The 20,656-nt window shown below is 46.2% G+C and overlaps 1 protein-coding gene across 1 annotated transcript in view; it reads right to left on the bottom strand.

Moving 5' to 3' along the window:
* The window catches only part of BCMO1 (beta-carotene 15,15'-monooxygenase 1), a 34,109-nt gene extending 21,404 nt beyond the window's left edge, over positions 1-12,705 (bottom strand). The window contains exons 1-6 of the mRNA XM_006860298.1: positions 12,642-12,705; positions 9,401-9,529; positions 5,896-6,025; positions 4,961-5,108; positions 3,626-3,773; positions 825-1,045 (exon numbers count right to left, since the gene is read on the bottom strand). Of these exons, the coding sequence (XP_006860360.1) occupies positions 825-1,045; positions 3,626-3,773; positions 4,961-5,108; positions 5,896-6,025; positions 9,401-9,529; positions 12,642-12,705 (840 nt within the window). The remainder of the gene's footprint in view (positions 1-824; positions 1,046-3,625; positions 3,774-4,960; positions 5,109-5,895; positions 6,026-9,400; positions 9,530-12,641) is intronic.
* Between the last annotated feature and the right edge of the window lie 7,951 nt (positions 12,706-20,656).

Raw genomic sequence — 20,656 nt, forward strand, 5'->3', positions numbered from 1 at the left:
TTCAGTGTTCCCATGTTCTGTTCGAACAACTGCTTGAATAGGTAGACTGAGAATAACTGGATATACTTTTAAATGACATGGTGGTGGTGGTTGTGTGCCATACAGTCGGTTCCAACTCACAGCGACCAGATACAGGGTTTCTTTACGGAATCTTTATGGGAGAAGAAAGCCTCATCTTTCCCCCTTGGAGTAGCTGGTAGATTTCAGCTGCTGACCTTGCAGTTAACAGCCTAACGTGGAACCCATTACAGTACCAGGGCTCTCTTTAAAATGAAGTAACAACAACAAAACAATAAAATGAAAAGTTTGAGCAGAAGAGGACATTTCTACCGTGCTGTCTGCTCCAGGGTCTAGCATTAGCATGTTTGAATAATCTAAGGCTGGGATTGCAGTTCATGTCAGGAGAGAAAATGTGCACACATTGTTTAATGGAAAACTAAGTTGCTCTGTAAAATTGCACCCAAACCACATATACACATACAGAAACTGGGAGTGGGGGAACTCCAGGTTCATACTGGGATGGCTCTGGCTGGTAAGAGGTCACACATCTTTTCAAGGGCCATCTCCCCAGGGACTTACAGGGGACAAGGATCCAGCACCTTGCCAAAGCAGGGCCATCTCTGAAAGGCCACTGTGCTTTGGAATTCTCTGGAAAGTGGCATAGTGGCTGACCTCCTCCCTCCTGCAATCTAGCTTCCACCCCTCTACTGAGTCCATCCGAGGGCCCTTCCTACGAAACCCCCTTCCCAGAAATCTTCACCCCAGAGGAGCCTCCCAGAATCCCCTGTGGCACTCTCCTCTACCTGCCCCCAACCGGGCCTTACCTTGTCCTCCTTGTGAAAGGTCAGGCAGGATGCCCAGCTCACCCCTCGGATGTATGCAGTTGCCATCTTGAGAATATCCAACTTGAAGGGTTGCTCGAGGAAAAGGAGGTAGTTCTGGGTAAGGCCGAAGCTGTGGTAGTAGCTCGGTGACAGCAGGGAGCGGGAGGGGATGGAGCACACCACCTCTGTTCGCTTCAGGGAGCTCTTCCTCTTCTTGTCCTCTAGAGGAAACCATACTCAGGAGAGGGCAGGGGCCATCTGTGCCCACATCACCCCACCACTCCCACAGCTGAGCTGCTCAAACTCACAGCTGCTGCTAAAAAGTAAGAGCTAAAGTACAGACCAAACCTAAGAGGTCGTAGGCTCAGGTGTACACCCCAAACCCACTGAGCCACGGTTAGGTCTCCAGGCCCGAGAGGCCAGAACAAGCTCTCTATCTGCTTTAGAAATAAAGTTGTATTGGAACATATACCCGTCAGGAGTCCTGGTGTGGCGCTGTGGCTTAATGCGCTGAAATGCAAAATTGATTTGAACTACAAGGTTGACGGTTTGAGCTCACCAGTCTCTCCTCAGAAACCCTATCCGGTCACTACACGTCGGAACCAACTTGACGTCACTTAACAGCAACGGGAGCAACAACACCCCACCTATGATTGCTTTTGTTTTTAGCTATGATGGCAGAGTTGAGTCGGTGTGACGGCTGCCCTGCAGGCTGTATGATCTGGCCCTTTACTGAAACAGCTTGCTGACCCCTGTTCTGGAGAAGCAGTTCTCAAACCTTGACCATGTATAGGAATCACCTGGGAGTAGGCTAAACTGGGGGGTGGGCCTGAGAGTCTGCATTTCTGATATTTCACTAGAAACCACTTGGCAGATATTTCATAGGGTTTTCGTGACTCTCTCTTGGCACGGCCCATCCTGAAATGCTTGCAAATGGGATTAAGTACCTGTTGTAATGAGGGACTTTTTAATATGTTTTGACAACCAAGACAGGCTTTATGGTCCCCATTTTACAGATGGGGATCTGAGGCTTGGTGCAATGGTCTATCCCAGAGGTAAGACAAGAAGCCAAGACGCCTTCGCCTTAGCTTTCTCCTCCGTTATGAGCGAGAGTGCTACCCAGAGACTGAAGGAGAGAACAGAGCTGCAGTACGTCAGGCACCTGCTCGGGGCCCAGAACTCCAGGGTGCGTCATAGGTGCTCCTTTTGCTTATTCCTATGCAATGTTGAGTCACCCATTGACCACAGGCCTCCCCACCCAGGCCTGGAGCTGGTTTGTAATGAGGTAGCGGCTTGTCTCCCAGGCTTTCTTGTGACCACCTGTTCGCACTGAGAATCAGCTGGCTGGTGGGAGGGCTGCTGTGGATGGCTCTTTGCTCCACAAAACAAACAAACACAGTGTACCCTGCAGTGGAAAGCACCCAGGCCTGGGTGCCCTGAGGCTGCTGGGAATCCCAGTACAGCCCCAGCCTGCAGCCTCTCCTGGGAGAGATGTCAGCAGCTCCTAAAAACTGTGTGACTGTGGACTGACTCCCTGTCCTCTAGAAGAGGAGGTGGCAAACTCAAGTGCCCACTCTGCCACTCTAGGTTTTGAGTTAGACGCTCTCCTTCTCCGAATGGGAGTTCCCTGTAACAAGAATCACCTGAGTGTCTGCCAGATGCTCATTTTATCTTCTGACAGTGGGGGCTGGCACCACCCAGCTGAGCCTGGAAATTCGCTCTGGAGGTTTTACAGAACTGGGAACCACAGATGGAAACTGGTTTTCCTCAGCCAGGAGGAAGGCCAAGCACTCTCGTGGTTCGGCCCTGTTCTGGAACCCTATGCCACTGGCCTCTAGAGGCCTCGTCTCCTGGATGTGGCACCCAGGAGGGTCCTGCCCTCCTCCCCCTCAGGGGCATGAGAAGGCTCCAGGATGCTGGCCTCAGTGGAGTAGGTTCAGGAGGCCCAGCCAATGGGATATGGAATGGATCCCAGGAGGACTGAACTCCCTAAACAGCCCTGGGAGCCTGACTTCAGGGGCTGAGGATGAAAGTGGGCGGCACAATCCTGGCATATAAAGGTTTATCAGAAGACTAGCAAAATAAATGACTATATGGATGATACATGGATAAATTGCCGGATAGATGATTGGAGGGAGGTGAGGGTACGTGGGTAGATGGATGGATGGGTGGATGGATGGGTGGATAGGTGGATGGATGACTAAATGGCTGGATGGCTGGAAAGATGAGTGGGTATATGGATGCTTGGAAGAATGGGTAGGCGGATGGATGGATGGATATGTGGATGGATGGATTGATGGGTGGATGGATGGGTGAGTGGGTGGAAGGCTGGAAAGATGTGTGCGTACATGGATGTTGGAAGAACGGGTAGGTGGATGGATGGATGGATATGTGGATGGATGGATTGATGGGTGGATGGATAGAAAGATGTGTGCGTACATGGATGGTTGGAAGAATGGGTAGGTGGATGGATGGATGGATATGTGGATGGATGGTTTGATTGGTGGATGGATGGGTGAATGGGAGGATGGATAGATGGTTTGAAGGAGGTGTGGGTAAGTGGATGGTTGCATGGAAGGATGGGTAGGTCGACAGATAAACAAATGAATAACCTGGAGCCGAAGGAAAAGGAAATTAAAACAGAAAATGGATTCCTTCCAGAAAGTCCTCTTCTCTGAATGAGAATATTGAATCCTGGTGATCTGAATCACAGGCAGAGGAGAGGGTCAGACTGAGTCTGCAGAAGGCACTACACTTGGCCATTTGTGCTTGCAGAGGACAAGTCTTTGGACAGTGCCCACCTGGTGTTGTGGCAGGGATCCTGAATACCACGTATTTCGTCTTCCCCTTGTCCACAATGGAAGTGCCCATGTTGAGGACATTGCCAGCTGCATCATAATGAGGATGTGATGTTGCCAGATTCACAGCCACGTATTTACGATAATCGACCTGCAAGACAGGATGGCCACCTGGTGTGAAAGGGGGAGGGGAGGAGGTGAAACCCTGGGAAAATTGGATTTCTTCTAGGTTCAGAGAAATCATGGATATTTTCATATACCCCTGACCCGGAAATAGAATTCATCTTGAGAGAAGACATTGACTCTTGCAGCCTGAGATGACCTCACGAGACACTTCCTGGGGCAAATGGGTTGCAGGAGAGTAGTGAGCTGGTTCTGCTTTGGTGGCACTTGTTCCCATCTTGCTGCCTCGCTCTGCTGGGCGCCCTTAGTGCTGGAGACAGGATGCCTGACCACAAAAAGCTCTAGCAGTGCTAGATGGCCTTAGAGTTCACCTTGGCTGCTGCTCTGGGCCATTCTGCTTACGTCACTTACATTCTCCCCTTTGGATTCCCCAGAGGTATAAACCACCGGACCTCTCCGATGGGATCATTCTGGGAGCTCAGAGGTTACAAAAACAGCTGGAAAAAGTGAAATGCCATGAACAAGGAGAATGATGACTCCCAGTTCTAAACAGACCATAACCTGAGAGCCAGGGAGTGGCTGGGGACCAGTAGTGTGTGCCCTTCCCCTGGAATAGCACAAAATTCAGCCAAGAGTCAGGTGATTCTCCACTCTCTCTCAGTATTCACTCTCTGTCACTCTGCGGACAATGTGCATCAGTTGGGTCTATGCCACCTCACTTCAAAGGAGCTGGACATGATTTCACATCTAAGAAAAGCACTCTCTTTAATAGATCGTTAAAATGTTTTGTGGAAACATTTGGGCTTAAAAGAGCAGCTGAGAAAATTGAAAGTGAGTCTATCGATTTTCAAGAAAACAGAATGTTGACTTGTCTCTCCCTAGGAAAAATATCTGCGTGGACATTTAGTTTTGTGCCCTTGCTCTCTGCCTAATGCCTCCCTCTTCAGGTCAGTACAAGGTAGGGCTGCTGGGAGTCAAGCGTACTCAGGCAGTCGTTCATTCAAATTCTCCTTGAGCTCTTTCTTGATGCCAGTAACTATGGAAACAAAGAGGACACGAACCCAGCCCCTGTCCTGCAAGATCTTAGAACCTTGTTCTCAGTGCTGGGCTAGAGCAAGCTCAGAATCTGAGGGGGCTCCTCCAGTGAGTCCTCGCTGCTCAAGAGAAACCCTTTCTTAAGTCAGGAAGTACTGATGGTTGTAGATTTGCTGTTACCTTCTCCAGGGTTTCCAGAGTCTGTGGGTTGATTTTCCTGATGTAGTTGGTCTCTGTGGTCGCATAGAAGTCTTCACCACACTTCATGATGTTAATAAGGCAGTTGTCTGTGAAATCTGGGATGGTGTGGGACAAGTAGGAAAAAGCTCTGGGGAGAAAAGCAAAGCAAAGGGTCAGTGACTGTGTTTACCAACTAGAAAGTTCTGACCTACATGGCCTTATTTTCTTACCACATAAAACACTTTACTTCAATTAAAGGAGAAAAAACCCACTGGATCCCAGTGTGCTATTTAGGGAATCCAGAGGGCTCAGATGCTAAGTTTCCCAAAGATACTACCATGTTGAGTTTGCTCAGAAAGGAGTCCGCTGTGACAACATGGCAGCCAGCGCCATACTGAGAGCCAGCAGGAGCTGCTGGAGTGTTCTGAGGCATGGCAAGACGTCTGCAGAAATCATACATATACCATAATGGCTCCCAAGACCAGCGAAACAGTGAATCCCAACTACTGGAAGGAATATGAGTCCCACACTGGTATCTTCAAATGTGCCAAGGCAACTAGTGTAAGTAATGCATCTCACGAGGCCTGGTGGAGTAGTTAAGTCCTTGGTGGTAATAAGAAGCACCCACCAGCTATACCATTGAGGAAAGACTTGGGGGTCTGCCCGCATTAAGATGACAGCCTTGGAGACTCTAGGGGGGCAGTTCTACCGTGTTCTACAGGGTCGCTGTGAGTCGGTATCCACTTGAAGGGAGTGGGTTTGGTTAAGGTTTTATGGTTTTAAGTGCCTCTCTTGGTCACGAACTGCATGACCTAAGGGCAAACCTGGGCAGCTCTTCCTCCACCTTAAAGAGATTTGCCCAAGGGGGCCAATGCTAGTTGTTTTGATCATTAAGAATATAAAAAAGCACAACCACTTTCAAAATGGGCGGTTACTTGGAAAAGATGTTTTTGCAGGGGTCTGGATAGGCCATTGTTCCAAACTCTGACACCACAATCCTGTTTGCCTCGATATTGGCCATGTAGGTATCACTTCTCAGGTATTTGCTCCGGTAATAGACTTCACCTGAAAGAGAAGAGGCAGCATCATCTCAGACTGACACCTGCCAGGTCTTGAAGCTCTAGTTCAGTCATTCCAGGGGAGGGGTTTAGCTGATGGAAAGTTTCCTTTAACATGTGCTTCTGATACAAGATGCATTTGTGTGCGCTTTCAGCATATCTAACCGGAGACCCACAGAAATGTTGCAAGGTAAGCATTCCTGTTCTTAACTTTGGTTTATATATGAGGGAAGTGAGGCTCAGAATTGGGCGAGGGCCCAGTGGTAAGACACCGAGTCAGTCAGTTGATCTCCATTCTGCCCTATTGGTGGCCCTCCAGATGAAGTCCAGATTTGGAACACTTGCCCAGAAGGCCACATACTTGGGTTGGATTTCCCCAGGGCCCCCTCTGATCCTGGGAGCTCTGCCTTCAACCCCTAGTTTGCTATTTTTAACCACGGAGAGGCTTTAAGAAGCCCTGGTGGCACAGTGGGTTAAGCATTGAGCAGCTAACCACAAGGTCAGCAGTTTGAATCCACCAGCTGCTCCTAGGGAGAAAGAGTAGGTTCCTATATAGATTGATAGCCTCGGAAACCCTGTGTAGGGTCACTGTGAGTTGGAAGCAACTCAGTGGTACTGGGTGAGAGTACCTTTAGGAGCAGTGATGGTGCTGTAGGGTAAGCACTGTACTGCTAACCTCGGAAACCTTATACAGGGTCGCTATGAATGGAAATCCACTTGAAGGCAGTGGGTTTGGTTTGGAGTAACATTGATATACACTACCACTAGGGGGAGACCTAACAGGCACGTGTGCACACAGGCTGTCAGTCCATCAATGTTATTAAGTAGTGTCTCTGTATAGAACTTCCAAGGAGCGGCTGGTGGTTCAAAAAGATCTTTGGTCTAGTGCTTTATCCTACGGCGCCACACCAGGATCCCAGTCAATCAATAAGGACTCCTTTAGAGTTCACAAGGCCCCGGGTTTGTGCCTTCAACAAATATTTATTAAACACTATAGTTTGAACCACAAGGTTGGTGGTTCAAGCTCACCAGCTGCTCCTTAGAAACCCTATAAAGGCTCATTATGAGTCGGAACCTACTCAGCAACACTTAACATCAGCAACAACAACATGGTGAGCCAGTAGGATCAGCACTGGACTGTGAACAGAAGGTTAGGGGTTCAAACCCACCAAGCGCTCCATGGAAACCCTATACTGGGTCGTTATGAGTCGGAACCAACTCGATGGCACAACAATAGTGTGAGTTTGATCGTGAGCAGGGTGGGCAAACTCCCTACCCCAAAGGAGATGGAGACTGTATGGATTTGAATCCTTGCTAAAGTATTCATCTATTGTCTTCAGGGACCATTTGCTTGGTCTCGTGTCAGGAGCAAGCCTGAGTCCTCTCGCCTTTGACATGACTGTCAGAAGACTTTCTCTCAGGGCTGCTGTGACATTCAAGACTTGTAAAGTGCTTACAATGAGATGGGTGGACACAATACAGGCAGCTTCAGAAAGTTCGTGGGAAAACTCCATTATCTTTTGATTCATTTTTCCACAGACTTTTTGAAGACTTCACAATGGACTCCAACATCCCCACGATGCTGAAGTAGATGCAGGGCTGGCACTGTGTCCTTCTGTTACATACAAGGTCACTGTGAGTTGGAACTGACCAATGGTAGCCACGGCCACCACCAATAAACAGACTGAACTTAGAATCTGTGCTTTCTAGCTGTGGGGCCTCGCGAAGGCTTAATCTCACTGCAGCTCAGCTCCCTCATCTGGAAATTGAGAATCACGTATTCTACCCTTCACAGGGCTGGGATTTTGAAGTGAGATGATGGCATGCCTTTGGTAGGTGAAGGCTGCTATAATTCTGGAAAGTCCACAAAGTCCAGATGTCAGCAAGACTTTCCTGGGGATCTGCAAGGTCACATGGTCGTCTGTCTTAGGACCATCCTGATCTCCCTGTTGAAGCCTGTTCTTTGCTGGTCCCTTTCTGAAGAATCCCACCCACTAGGCATTGGCAAAGGTTCTTTAGGCCCCCGAAGCACTTTGTCTGAAACGTTCTCTTCTGTTTATCTGAAATGTAAACATCACCCCAGGCTGGGTTGTAAACAGGCAACCCGTTGACCATAAATAACCAGCCAGGAGAAAATGTGGCTCTGGAAATGCTCAAGGCTGCTGCTCATCTCTGAGGCTGAGAAGAAGGGGGAGCCTGGGCACATTTCCTATTCCCCCTGAATGGGAAGCCCAATTAGCCACATTCCTTCCAAAGGGACCCAAAGTAAGCAGACATGCTACTGCCTGGGAGCTCCTAGAACTGGGTCAAATTGGACAACTTGTTACGGAGGAGAGGAAACATTTATCATGAGAGAAAAAAACAAAAAACAAAACACAAAGCAACCGTTCTACAAGTCTACTTTGTAAACAGCCCGATGGAAAAGTACCATCGGGAAGGCAGTGTTCTTAAGAACTCCTGACTCAGACCCTGGGGATGCAAATCATTGTAGGGCACTTGCCACAATGTTGCCTCTCCTTAGGAAATCACCAAGGACGGCTTTCTGAGGGACACATGGGCTCATTCATCTCAGCGTCTATTGCTGTCATTAAAGTGCTGTCAAGTCGGTCCCAACTCCTAGCAGCCCCGTCTGTATTGGGCTCCTGAGAAGCGGCTGGTGGGTTTGGACTGCTGACCTTGTGGTTAGCAGTCCAGTGTTTATCCACCAGCACTCCATCTTAATGCCTACTTTAAAAAATGTCTTATTTCAAAATAACTTCAGACTTACAGATAAGAGAGTCCCCAGATACTGTTCATCCTGTTACCTCTTCTCTGTCCTGTCTCCTTATTCATTCTGTGAGATGAACTTGCTACCTTGCCAAAGAACCTTGACATCTTTCTAGGAAGGTTTGTGCTGATGGTAGGCTCAAGAATGGCCCTCTAACCACGTCTTAAGTCCCAGAGCCTGTGAATATGCTATGTTGCATGGCAAAAGGGACTTTGCAGATGTGGTCAAATGAAGGATTTTGAGGTAGTAGGTGGTCCTGGGCCATCTAGGTGGGCCCAGTATCTTCACAGGGGTCTTTACAAGAGAGGGCAGGAGTCTCAGAGCAAAGGAGGAGAGATGATGACAGAGACAGTGAGGAAGAGAGATTGGAAGATGCTTCGTTGCTAACTTCAAAGATGAAGCCAAGAGCCACAAGCCAAGGAATGAAGGTGGTCTATAGAAGCTGGAAGAGGTAAAGCAATGGATTGTCTCCTGGACCCCAGAAGGAATGCAGCTCAGCCAACCCATAGTCAATGTCTGACTTCAGAACGGTAAGAATAAATTTATGTCTTTTTAAGCTACTAAATGTGTGGTGAGTTGTCACAACAGCAACGGGAACTCATTCAGCGCTCTTACTGTCTCTAATCGTGAAGCTGTGGAGCAAGGCCAGGCCATCAAACCAGTGGCTGTACCTGGTTTCTCCCACCGTGTGCATCCCAGGCCCATTCCGAAGCAGGATTCCCTGCAGCCATGCTGGAATCTTGCCTGTTAAGAGAAAGAAGGCTTTGTTTACAAGTCTGAAGCAAAAGGCTAGAAGAAATGGCTGTGGAATTAAACCCACATGGGCTGACATCTGTCTCTGTCCAGCGCAGTGGTGTCATCCGGAGGGTTCATGAAAACACTGATACCAGGCTCCACCTCCATAACATCTGGAGATGGTGCTTTACTAAGCTCTCAGGTGACATTGATGCTGCAGGCCTGAGGACCACTGGTAAGAAGCATTAATCCAGATGGACTTCAGGGTCCATCCAGCAAGCCTCTATGACTCTTGTTTGCTAAATTATCCCAAGGATCTCCATGCAGTCATGAAATGTGATTAAAATGAGCTATAGTAAATAGCATGCCACAATGTTCCAAAATAGCAAGAATATATTTGCTTTTAAAAAAAAATTGTGCATACTTAGTAAATCTTTCTATCTCTAAAACACTCAAAGGAAATAGACACAAATATCAATAGTGATTGGACTCCTGGTGTGGCACTGTAAGATAAGCACTGGGCTGTGAACCACAAGGTCAGAAGTTCAAATACCAGCTGCTTCTCGGAAACCCTATACAGGATGGCTAGAAGTCGGAACAAACTCAATGGCATTTAGCAACAACAACAATCAAGAGTGCTTAAGAGACGGGAACACAGCTGGTTTTTATTTATTTCTGTGCGCTCATCTGCGTTTCCTACAATTATATGTGTTCCTGGGTAGTACAGATGGACAGTGTGCTTGGTTGCTAACAAAAGTTTGGAGGTTCAAGTCCACCCAGAGGCACCACCCAGTAGAAAGACCTGGAGATCTACTTCTGACAAATTAGCCACTGCAAACGTTCTGGAGCACAGTTCTGCTCTGTCATACCCGGGGTCCTCAGGAATCAGAATCAACTCCATGACATTGTTTTTATATTCAGACACAGAACACTTCTTTTTTTCTAATAACAAAGCATACCAGGTAATTCTTCAGTTGAATCTCCAACCTGCCTTTGCTTCCAACGAGCACAGCTGTTATCCTCTTCTTGTGGAAACTTTGCAGCCCACCAGACACAAGATGAGACCCTAAGTGCCATCTCACTGCTGCAGTTCTCAGGACACGAAGCAAGTGCCACCGAGATACTGTGTACACAGGGTTCAGACCCTTTAGAGTCTACGCAAGATGGCGCCAGGAAAGTGGAACCCCAAATGAAGAGGAGATACAGCAGGTGTAGAGAATGAGACACACTCTCCCCACAGGGTTGTTCCTGAAGAGGACCCCTCTCTGAGCCTCATTTAGTGGCTGTGCAGACATTCACATGTTGAAATCACCCCTGTGGGCTCTGGAAAGAAAGGCACATGGGAGCCAGCAATGCCCTCCAAGTTTGTATGAGTGTGAGTGTGTGTGTGTGTGTGTGTGTGTGTGTGTGTGTGTGAGTGGGACAGCATCCATGATTCTCTTTCCGTTTTGAAACTGATTCAGGATACATACATATGTACAACTAGATCGTGCATTTGGAATAGGCAACATTTTACAGTACACGCCTATGTGAAATCATTGTTATTATTAAGAGACATCAAGCTAGTTCTGACTCACAGCAACCCTGTATAGCGTTTCCAAGACTGTAAGTCTTTGCAGGAACAGCAAGTCTTATTTTTCTCCTGTGGAGCGACTAGTGGGCTCGAACCACTGACTTTGTGGCTTGCAGTCCAGTGTTTATCTTACAGAGACTTTGTGCTCCCTATGTCAAATATATATATCACATATTTTATGTATAAATACAGAATCTTGGTGTGGCGCTGTAGGATAAGCACTTGATCACAAGGTTGGTTTGAACTGCAAGGTCGGTGGTTTAAACTGACCAGTCGCTCCTCAGAAATCCTATACATGGTCTCTATAGGTTGGAACTGACTCGACAGCACTTAACAACAACAACAATATATAAATCTATTATAAAAATTAATATAACAGCTGTATTTTGTATAATGTATTTACATACATTGCTGGGTGCCAGTTAAGTCGATTCTAATCCACAGTCATCACTGTGACAGAGTAGAACTGCCCCACGGGGGTCCCTAGGCTGTCATCTTGACAGAAAGAGATCCTCAGATCTTTTCCTACTAAACTACTGGGTGGAATTGAACCACCAATTTCTCGGCTAACAACTATTTGGCCTACAGGGCTTAAACATACACACAAATGTTAAGGGGTTTCTAAACGTTCATTGAAAAAAATCCATTATCTTTTCATTCAATTTTACCACTAACTTTTGGAAGCCCCCTTATTGTGTGTGTGTATTGTTGTTGTTAAACACTGTCAAGTTGATTCCGACCCATAGCGACCCTGTATAAGGTTTCTGAGGAGCAGCTGGTGAGCTTGAACCGCCAACCTTGCAGTTCAAACAGCTTTGCAGTCTGGCACATTAACCCCCAGTGCCACACCAGGACTCCATACACACACACATACACACACACACACACATATATGCATATACACACACACACATTTCCAGAAGTGTTCCAATTGGGGTGTGTGTGTGTGTGTGTGTATGTATATGTGTGTGTATGCATGTGTGTATATACACACATACATATATGTATATGTGTATATATGTATGTGTATACATATATGTATATGGACACACATATATTCGTATGCATGTATACACATCCATACACGCACACACACACACATATACACACACACAGCCCAATTGGAGCATTTCTTCTGGAAATAGTGGAGGACAACTTTCTTTGGGCATGGTGAGTTGTCTTAGATTCTCAGAGAATGTATCTGAGATACAGGTCACTTTGTCCTAGGTAATGTTTTCTAGATTAAAAAAAAAAATGACAATAAGTATAACTTCCACAATCAGAGAAAGGGTAACTATAACCATATATTGGAACACGGTGGCTCTGTAGGATAAGCCTTGAACTGTGAACCTTAAGGTCGGCAGTTCAAGCCCACCAACCACTGTTTATGGTAGAAAGATGAGGTTTTCTGCTTCCACAAAGATGTCCAGTCTTGGAAACCCTATTCAGGGCTGATGTGAGTTGGAACCTATTCAATGGCACTTAAAAACAAAAACATAACCATATGAGAAAGACCGGCTCTTTTATACAAAAGTGGCAAATGCTCACCTGTCACCTGGGCCTTCACAGGCTCCTGTTGCTCTTTCCTGTTTCTGCCAAATATTTTCTCCATGGCCGAGCACCAAGCGGGTGGCAGTCACAGTGAAGAGACCACGGCGTTCTGAGCTAGCTGCTCTTGGCTGCTCCTCTCTCTCCTTGCTCCTCCGCAGCCCCCTCCCTCGCCTCTCTTCCCCTCCAATGGCATCTGCTTTGCTCTTGGCCAGCTCTGAAGTTTCCCTCTGGAAATCTGGCCAAAGGTCAATATCTGAGCACTGGACCAGAGCTAATCTTTAATCCTCTCTGATGGTGTCCCCAACTCTCCCTCTTCAGTTTCACCTTTGGCTCAACAAACACAGACCTGCAACTGAACCCATTCCCTGGGGATCACCTTGCACCATTCAACAGACAGGCCTATAAAATAAACAGCGACGCGTGTGAGGGGCCAACTTAGAACAATCACCCTTACAATGCCAGAAGGGCAGCATTTACCCCAAAACAAAGTTCTGAAAGCAGGAAAGGACAAATGGAATTGGGAAACACAGGGAGAAAGTGAGATTACAATCAGTGTCATAAATCAGAAAACAAAATGTGTATAAATGATTGAATAGGGAGCTAATTGGCTCTGTATACGTTCACCCAAACCACAATTACAAATAAAACAGAAAGAAAAGCTTACTGGATTTTCTGTTCAGTAAGAAAAGCTTACTGGAGTCTTGATGGGTGGAAATAATGCTGTGCTTTTTGATTGGTGACGCTGCCTGATGTAGTCCAATCCCAGAGATAGAGGAGGTGGATGATCAGAAGATGAGAGAGCAATCAGGAAATCGGGAAAACCAGAGCTGTCATTCCCACCGACCACTCCGGTACCTCAGGTTCACTCTCTAGGCTGACCTGGGAACGATGTTATGTTTTGTTTTCTTTAAGGCCCCTGATCCTCCCTTCCCTGCTAAAATACCATGCTGTTGTTATGTTGTTGAGTCGATTCCGGCTTACAGCGAACTTATATAGGTTTTCTGAGAAGCAGCTGGTGGATTTGAACTGCCGACCTTGTGGTTCGCCGTCCAGTGCTGATCCTCCAGCACCACTACAGGAGTTCTAAGTATCATAAGACAGTGTAATTCATTGTTTTCTTTTTGGGAGAAGGAAATACAAAATGTTTCATGTGTCTCTTAACCACTTGTCTGTCAGTTTGTCATACTGTGCTGACTTGTGTGCTGCTATGATGCTGAAAGCTATGCCACCGGTATTTTAAATACCAACAGGGCCACCCATGGTGGACAAGTTTCAGTGGCGCTTCCAGACTAAGACAGACTAGGAAGAAGGAGACGCTGACCACTTTGAAAGTTTACTCAGTGAAAACTATATGAATAGCGGCAGAAAACTGTCTGATAATAGTTCTGGGATATGAGCCCTCAGGTTGGATGCTGAATGGTTTAAAATCAGGAAAGGTAAGGGTTGTATCCTTTTTACCATATTTCTTCAATCTGTAAATTGAGAAACTAACCCAAAAAGCTGGATGCTATGAAGAACATGGCATCAGAATTGGAGGAAAATTCATATAAACAACCTACAATATGCAGATGACACAATCTTGCTTGCTGGAAGTGAAGAGGACTTGAAATACTGATGAGGATCAAACACTATAGCCTTCAGTATGGATTGCATCTCAGTGTAAAGAAAATGAAAATTCTCACAACTAGACCAATAAATAATATCATGATAAATGGAGTAAAGGTTGTAAGTTGTTTAAAGTTTCATTTTACTTGGATCCACAATCAATGCTCATGGGCAGCTGCCAAGAAATCAAATGACAGGTTGCATTAGGGAAATCTGTTACAAAAGACCTCTTTTAAATGTTAAAGAAGAAGAACAAAGTAAAAGGCCTCTTATTTCACGATCTCAAAACCCACCATATTACCACAATAGTCAAAAGAGCCTGGTATCAATACAAAGGAAGACATGTGGATCAATGGAACAGAATTGTGAACCCAAAAGTAAATCCACTCACCTGTGCTTAGCTGATCTTTGACAAAGGGCCAAAACACACATCAAATAGTGAAGAGACAGTCTCTTCAACGAATGGTGCTGGAAATATAGTTGCAGAAGAATGAAACAAGACCCATATCTCATACCACATACAAAAAAGAACTCAACAGGATTAAAGACCTAAGTGTAAACCCTAGAACAATGAAGATCATCAATGAAAAAATAGGGACAAGCTTAGGGACTCAGATACATGGCATAAATACACTATCGAACATAACTGAAAACGCACAAACAGCAGAAGACGAAAATAGGGACAAGCTTAGGGACTCAGATACATGGCATAAATACACTATCGAACATAACTGAAAACGCACAAACAGCAGAAGACGAAAATAGAGGACTTGTTGTTGTTAAGTACCATCGAGTCGGTTCCGACCCATAGCGACCCTGTATAGGGTTTCCGAGGAGCAGCTGGTAAGCTCGAACCGCCAACCTTGCAGTTCAAACAGCTTTGCAGTCTGGCGCATTAACCCACAGTACCACACCATGACTCCCAATAGAGGACTAGGACCTCCAAAAATCAGATATATATGTACCTCAAAGAATTTTATTATAAGAGTAGAAAGAGAATCTACATGCGGGGGAAAAAATTTTGGCAGAGATATTGTAGACAAGGGACTACGCTCCAAAATTTATAGAACACTCGAAAACTGCAACAAGAAGAAGTCAAATAGTTCAATTAAAAAATAGGCAGAGAACATAAGGACATTCACTGAAGAGGACAGTCAGGCGGCCAAAAAAACATATGAAGAAATGCTCGCAATCATTAGCAATTGTTTTAATTAACTACCATCGAATCTGTTCTGATTCACAGCAACCCTGTATAGGGGCTCCAGGGCTGTACATCTTTGTGGGAGCAGAAAGCCTCATCTTTTTTCCACAGAGTGACCGGTGGGCTTGAACCACTAATCATGTGGTTTGCAGTCCACTGCTTATCACACAGAGCCATTGGTGTTGTTACTGTTTGTTGTTGTTATCGTCAGGTGCCATCGAGTCGGTACCGACCCATAGCTACCGTATGCACAGCAGAACGAAACACTGCCCAATCCTGGGTCAACCTCACTATTGCTGCCACACTTGAGTCCATCGATGCTGCCACTTGGCCAATCCATCTCATTGGGGATCTTCCTCTTCTTCTCTGACCCTCCACCTTACCAAACATGATATCCTTCTCCGGTGACTGGTCCCTCCTGACAATATGTCCGATGTATGAGAGACGAAGTTTGGCCATCTTGGCCTCCAAGGAGCACTCTGGCTACACTTCTTGTAAAACAGATCTATTGGTTCTTTTGGCAAATAATTGTTATTGTTAAGTGCCATTAAATCAGTTCTGACTCACGGAGACACTGTATAGGGATTCCAAGGAGCAATTAGTGGGCTTGAACCACCAACCTTGTGGTTAGCATTCCATTGTTTATCCTATAGTACCACACCAGGACTCCTTTGTTGTTGTCGTTTGGTGCCATTGGATCAGTACCAACTCATAGTGACCCTATACACAACAGAATGAAACACTGCCCGGTCCTGTGCCAACCTTACAATCATTGTTACGTTTGAATTCATTGCTATTTCTACTCTGCCAATCCATTTCATTGAGGGGAGGGTCTTCTTGTTTTTTCTCTGACCCACCATTTTACCAAACATGATATCCTTCTTCAGGAACTGGTTCCCCCTGACAATGTGTCCAAAATATGAGATATGAAGTCTGGCCATCCTGGCGTCCAAGGAGAATGCTGATTTTACTTTTTCCAACTCAGAGCCACTGGTAGTGGTTATGTGCCGTGGAGTCGGTTCCTACTCATAGTGACCCTGTACAGGGTTTCCGAGGCTGTAAATCTTTACGGGAGCAGAATGCCTCATCTTTCTCCCTCGGAACAGCTGGTAGTTTCAAACTGCTGACCTTGCGATTCACAGCCCAATTCGTAACCATTACGCTACCAGAGCTCCTTTCAGAGCCATTAGAGGGATGCAAATCAAAATAACAATGAGGTATTACCTTACCCCAGCATTAATAACAATGTTCAAAAAAGTAGAAAACAACAAATGCTAGCAAATAAAGTGCTCAAGAGCAAAAATATCACTTTGAGGACTGAGGTGCACCTGACCCAAGCCCTGGTATTATCAATCACCTCGTATGTATATGAAAGTTAGACAATGACCAAGGAAAGTTACAGAAGTATCAATGCATTTGGATTATGGTGTTAGAGAAGAATATTGAAAATACCATATTCTGGACTGCCAGAAGAACAAACAAATTTGTTTTGGAAGAAGAGAATGCTCCTTAAAAGCGAGGATGGGGAGACTTTATCTCTCACATTTAGGCCACGTTGTTAGTAGGAACCAATTTCTGGAGAAGTACGTCATGTGTGGTAAAGTGAAGGACAAAAAGAGGAAGACCTTCAACAAGATGGACAGATATAGCAGCAGCAATGTTAACTCAAACATAACAATTGTGAGGATGGGCAGGACGGGGCATGTTCTATTCTACTGTGCATGGGGTCGCTATGAGTCAGAACCGACTTAACAACACGTGTCTCTCTAAATCTGCTTCTCTGGGGCTTTGTGATGAGGAACAGTCTGGTCACACTGTGTGTACTCTTGTCTGTACCATGGTATGTCCAGCAGCAGTCACCGGGACATCCCACCTAGCTTCCCGTAGGTTGTCAGCAATAGCCATGGCCGACATGAACAGAGTGGTCTCTGGAGCTTCCCTGGCTAGTCTTCCTGTAGTGGGAAAGACCCCTGCAGCTGTGGCTGTGGGCTCACAGAAACTCTGCCCCCCTTGACGATGGCCGCTGAGAACATAGTCTTGGCACCATAGGCTTCGTTGGAGTTGGGACCTTATCCTCCTCCCTGACTGCCTCGATGGTGTTCTCAGTGACCATCGCCAATAGGGGCAGATTTGCTGAGAACAGCCTGGTAGCAATTATGCATCAGTGGGAACAGTTGAGCTCTCCCTGGCAGCCAAGACCCTACCAGCCTCCACTGGGCTTCCCCTTGGAGCCTTGATGGAGTCCAGTCCTAGCTCCATGCCCTCTGTCTTAGTTTTATAATGCTGTTGTAACAGAAATACCACAAGTGGATGTGGCTTTAACAGACAGAAACGGAGTCTCTCACAGTCTAGGAAGCTAAACATCAGAATGCAGAGCACTGAGAATCATGGTCTAGCCAAGCTGACACATATTTTGGGGGCACACAGTTCAATCCATAGCACTCTTCCCCAGTGCATCCTCCAAGAAACAGACATGTAGGGGCCCAGTCGAGCCAACCTGACCCAGTGAGAGACTCCATCTTGCTGATGACCTCTCCCTGGGTGACTATGTACCAAATGTGGCACCCCAGTGATCCCAGAGGAAAACAAAGAATAAAGATACATTGTTATTAAAAAAATAATAATAATATTAAAAGTTTCATGAACCCATTCAAAGAATAATACAGGAAACCCAAAACTCTTCTCAGGAGCTGTGAGGAATAATGAGAGTTAACTTCAGTTTGACTTCCTAGCCCATCAGGAGGGAGTCCCGATGGCTACATCTGAGTAGAAGTTTCTCCTGTATTTGTGCATCTGTTATGTGATGCCACTGCCTACAACCCGATGCCAGTTGCTCTGAGCTTTGGGTGGTGAGTAAGTGATGACTCACTGGAAGAAAACAGTAGTCACCCTTCTACGGGTGGAGCAAGAGAAGGGTGTGGATGCTGGAGAGTTATTTTCAGATCTGGCCAGAGACCATGTTCCAATATCTTAGAGCTGTTCACTCCTAGGAGCAGCTCTGAGCTGAGCTCTAGCCCTGGCTGCACAGTCCAATTGTCTGGTTGGGCGCTTTCAAAGTGCCAGTGTCCAGCCCACTCCAGAGCCACTGATGTACAGTCCCCAAAGGTAGAGTCTGGGCGTCAATACTTTCAATAAGTCTCCATTTGATTCTAATGTATGCAGTAGGCGTTGAAGCCCTGACCCAGGAGAAAGATGTCCCATGTTGGGGTTCATACTAGACTCAGTCTCAGCTTCTTGGTTTTCTGTCTATGGTACTGGTTCCTTTAAGCTATGCTGTCACCAGGGTTCAAGGGCTTTGTAAATCAATGATCTAGCAAGTGCCTGGCCCCAAACAGGAGGTGACCAAGGTGATCAGCCCCTCCTGCCCAGATCCCTGGAAGGCACTTCTCTTTGTTCTCCCTTTCCAATGAATCCCATAATAACTTGCCAGTGTACTCCGCTGCCTGGCCTACACACGCATTTCCTCGTCAGGGTTCACTTCTCCTAAGACCTTGCAGGGACTAAATGAGAATTTTGGGCCCAAGGCAAGGGCTCAGGGAGAGTGACAACCCCAGGCCAAGACTTAAAGAGGAGCTGGGTGTGGAGCTCAGCTTTGTGATTTAATGACTCTGCAACTATTGCCACACGACTTCCGTGAGCCTCGGTTTCCAAACTGCACCCCAGGAGTTAAAGACTAGAAATGCTCTGTAGGGTTTTCTTGGCTGTAATCTTTACAGATGCAGATCACCAGGGCTTGCTTCTGAGGTACCACTGAGCAGGTTAGCAGTGGATCACAAGTGGTTTGCACCACCCAGGGAGTTTTGAGGCTCACTTTGTGCATCTGCAAAATGGGAGTGGTAGTATCTGTGCCATGAGGTGTATTGGGAAAATGATAATCAAATCACATGTGTGACAGCGTGACTGCATTATCAACAGGCTTTCATTGAATCTCTCCATTTCCTTGCAAGGGAGTCACTAGCAGTCTTGTTTCTTGTTTGTAGAGCCTCTGCTTGAACCGTGCTAGTTCATCTCCGCTGAAAGCTAATGCCTTCCCCTTTTCAGAGATTCTGGTTTGTGGAATAATCATTCAGTACATCATTTCCTAGGTAATCTGCCCATGATCCCAAGAGAGTAGCCATGGAAGCTACCAGTTCCTTAAAGGCTAAACCCAGACTGACATAGTTTCACTTCCAGAACATTCTATTAGTTAAGGTAGGTCACAGGGCCAGCCAAGATTCAGTGGAAGGGGCTACACAGGTGCATGTGGCTCTGATCCATATGGTCTTATGGGGGCCACCTTTGGAGACCAGCTGCCCATAAAGACCTATTTGGGGGGCTTGATGGCGGATAGGGTAGAAGTACAGTGAAGATCTCCATCAGCAATAACACAGCATACCAGATGAAACAGGTTCAGGGGAGAGCTCCAAAACTCTGAACCACATATATAAGAATATTTTAAAAGTTTGAAGGCTTATATATAGTGGAATTTGTAGTGGAAACAAGAAATCTTGCACTCTCGAACCTGCCGGGCTCAGCGGTCCGGAGCTGACAACTTGGGCAAGACCAAGTGGCGACACCAAACAGGGGAGCAAGCTGACCAACCATGGACTGCCGCCTGTGGGAACCTCAGATATAAAGGAGTGGACATTATTTTTGTTTTGTTTTGTTCGGGTTTTTATATCTGTTCATTGGCCTCTCGCTGTCTGCACACCTTCATTCTGGTGATTAGAGTGGGTGCCTGAGCAAGAGGACACCCCCCACCCACACGATTGGAGGGTTCTTCTAAGCTTTTAAATTTGAGACCTCCTCAAATTTAAACAGGCAGAGTCCACATAAAACCAGACGGCTGTACAAAGTGGCCACAGCTGGCCCTGAACTGTTTATCACTAAGAAACAGGCCAGAACGGGGGTTGTGGAGCAGGAGAAACAGACTAAAAAATGAAATGAAACAGGCTGAAAATTAAATCCTGAGTTACATCATAACAACCAACAGTGGCATCTTGAAATTTCTCAGGTAGCCTTGAAGGCAAGAAGCTGAAAGAAGATATTACAGTCATACTCATATTAGGCTATAGATTTCCACACACCCCCTTCTCTCTTCTCCCTTTTCTGTGATTATTGAGTACAGTATCCAATCTGGGGTGTTTGTTGTTGTTGTTGTTGCTATTATGTTTTTTTGGTTCCTCCTTTTACCTTTAGGGGACTCTTTCTCTCCCTATATTACCCA

Source organism: Chrysochloris asiatica, unplaced genomic scaffold (genome assembly GCF_000296735.1).
Source record: "Chrysochloris asiatica unplaced genomic scaffold, ChrAsi1.0 scaffold00037, whole genome shotgun sequence".
Lineage (NCBI taxonomy): Eukaryota > Metazoa > Chordata > Mammalia > Afrosoricida > Chrysochloridae > Chrysochloris > Chrysochloris asiatica.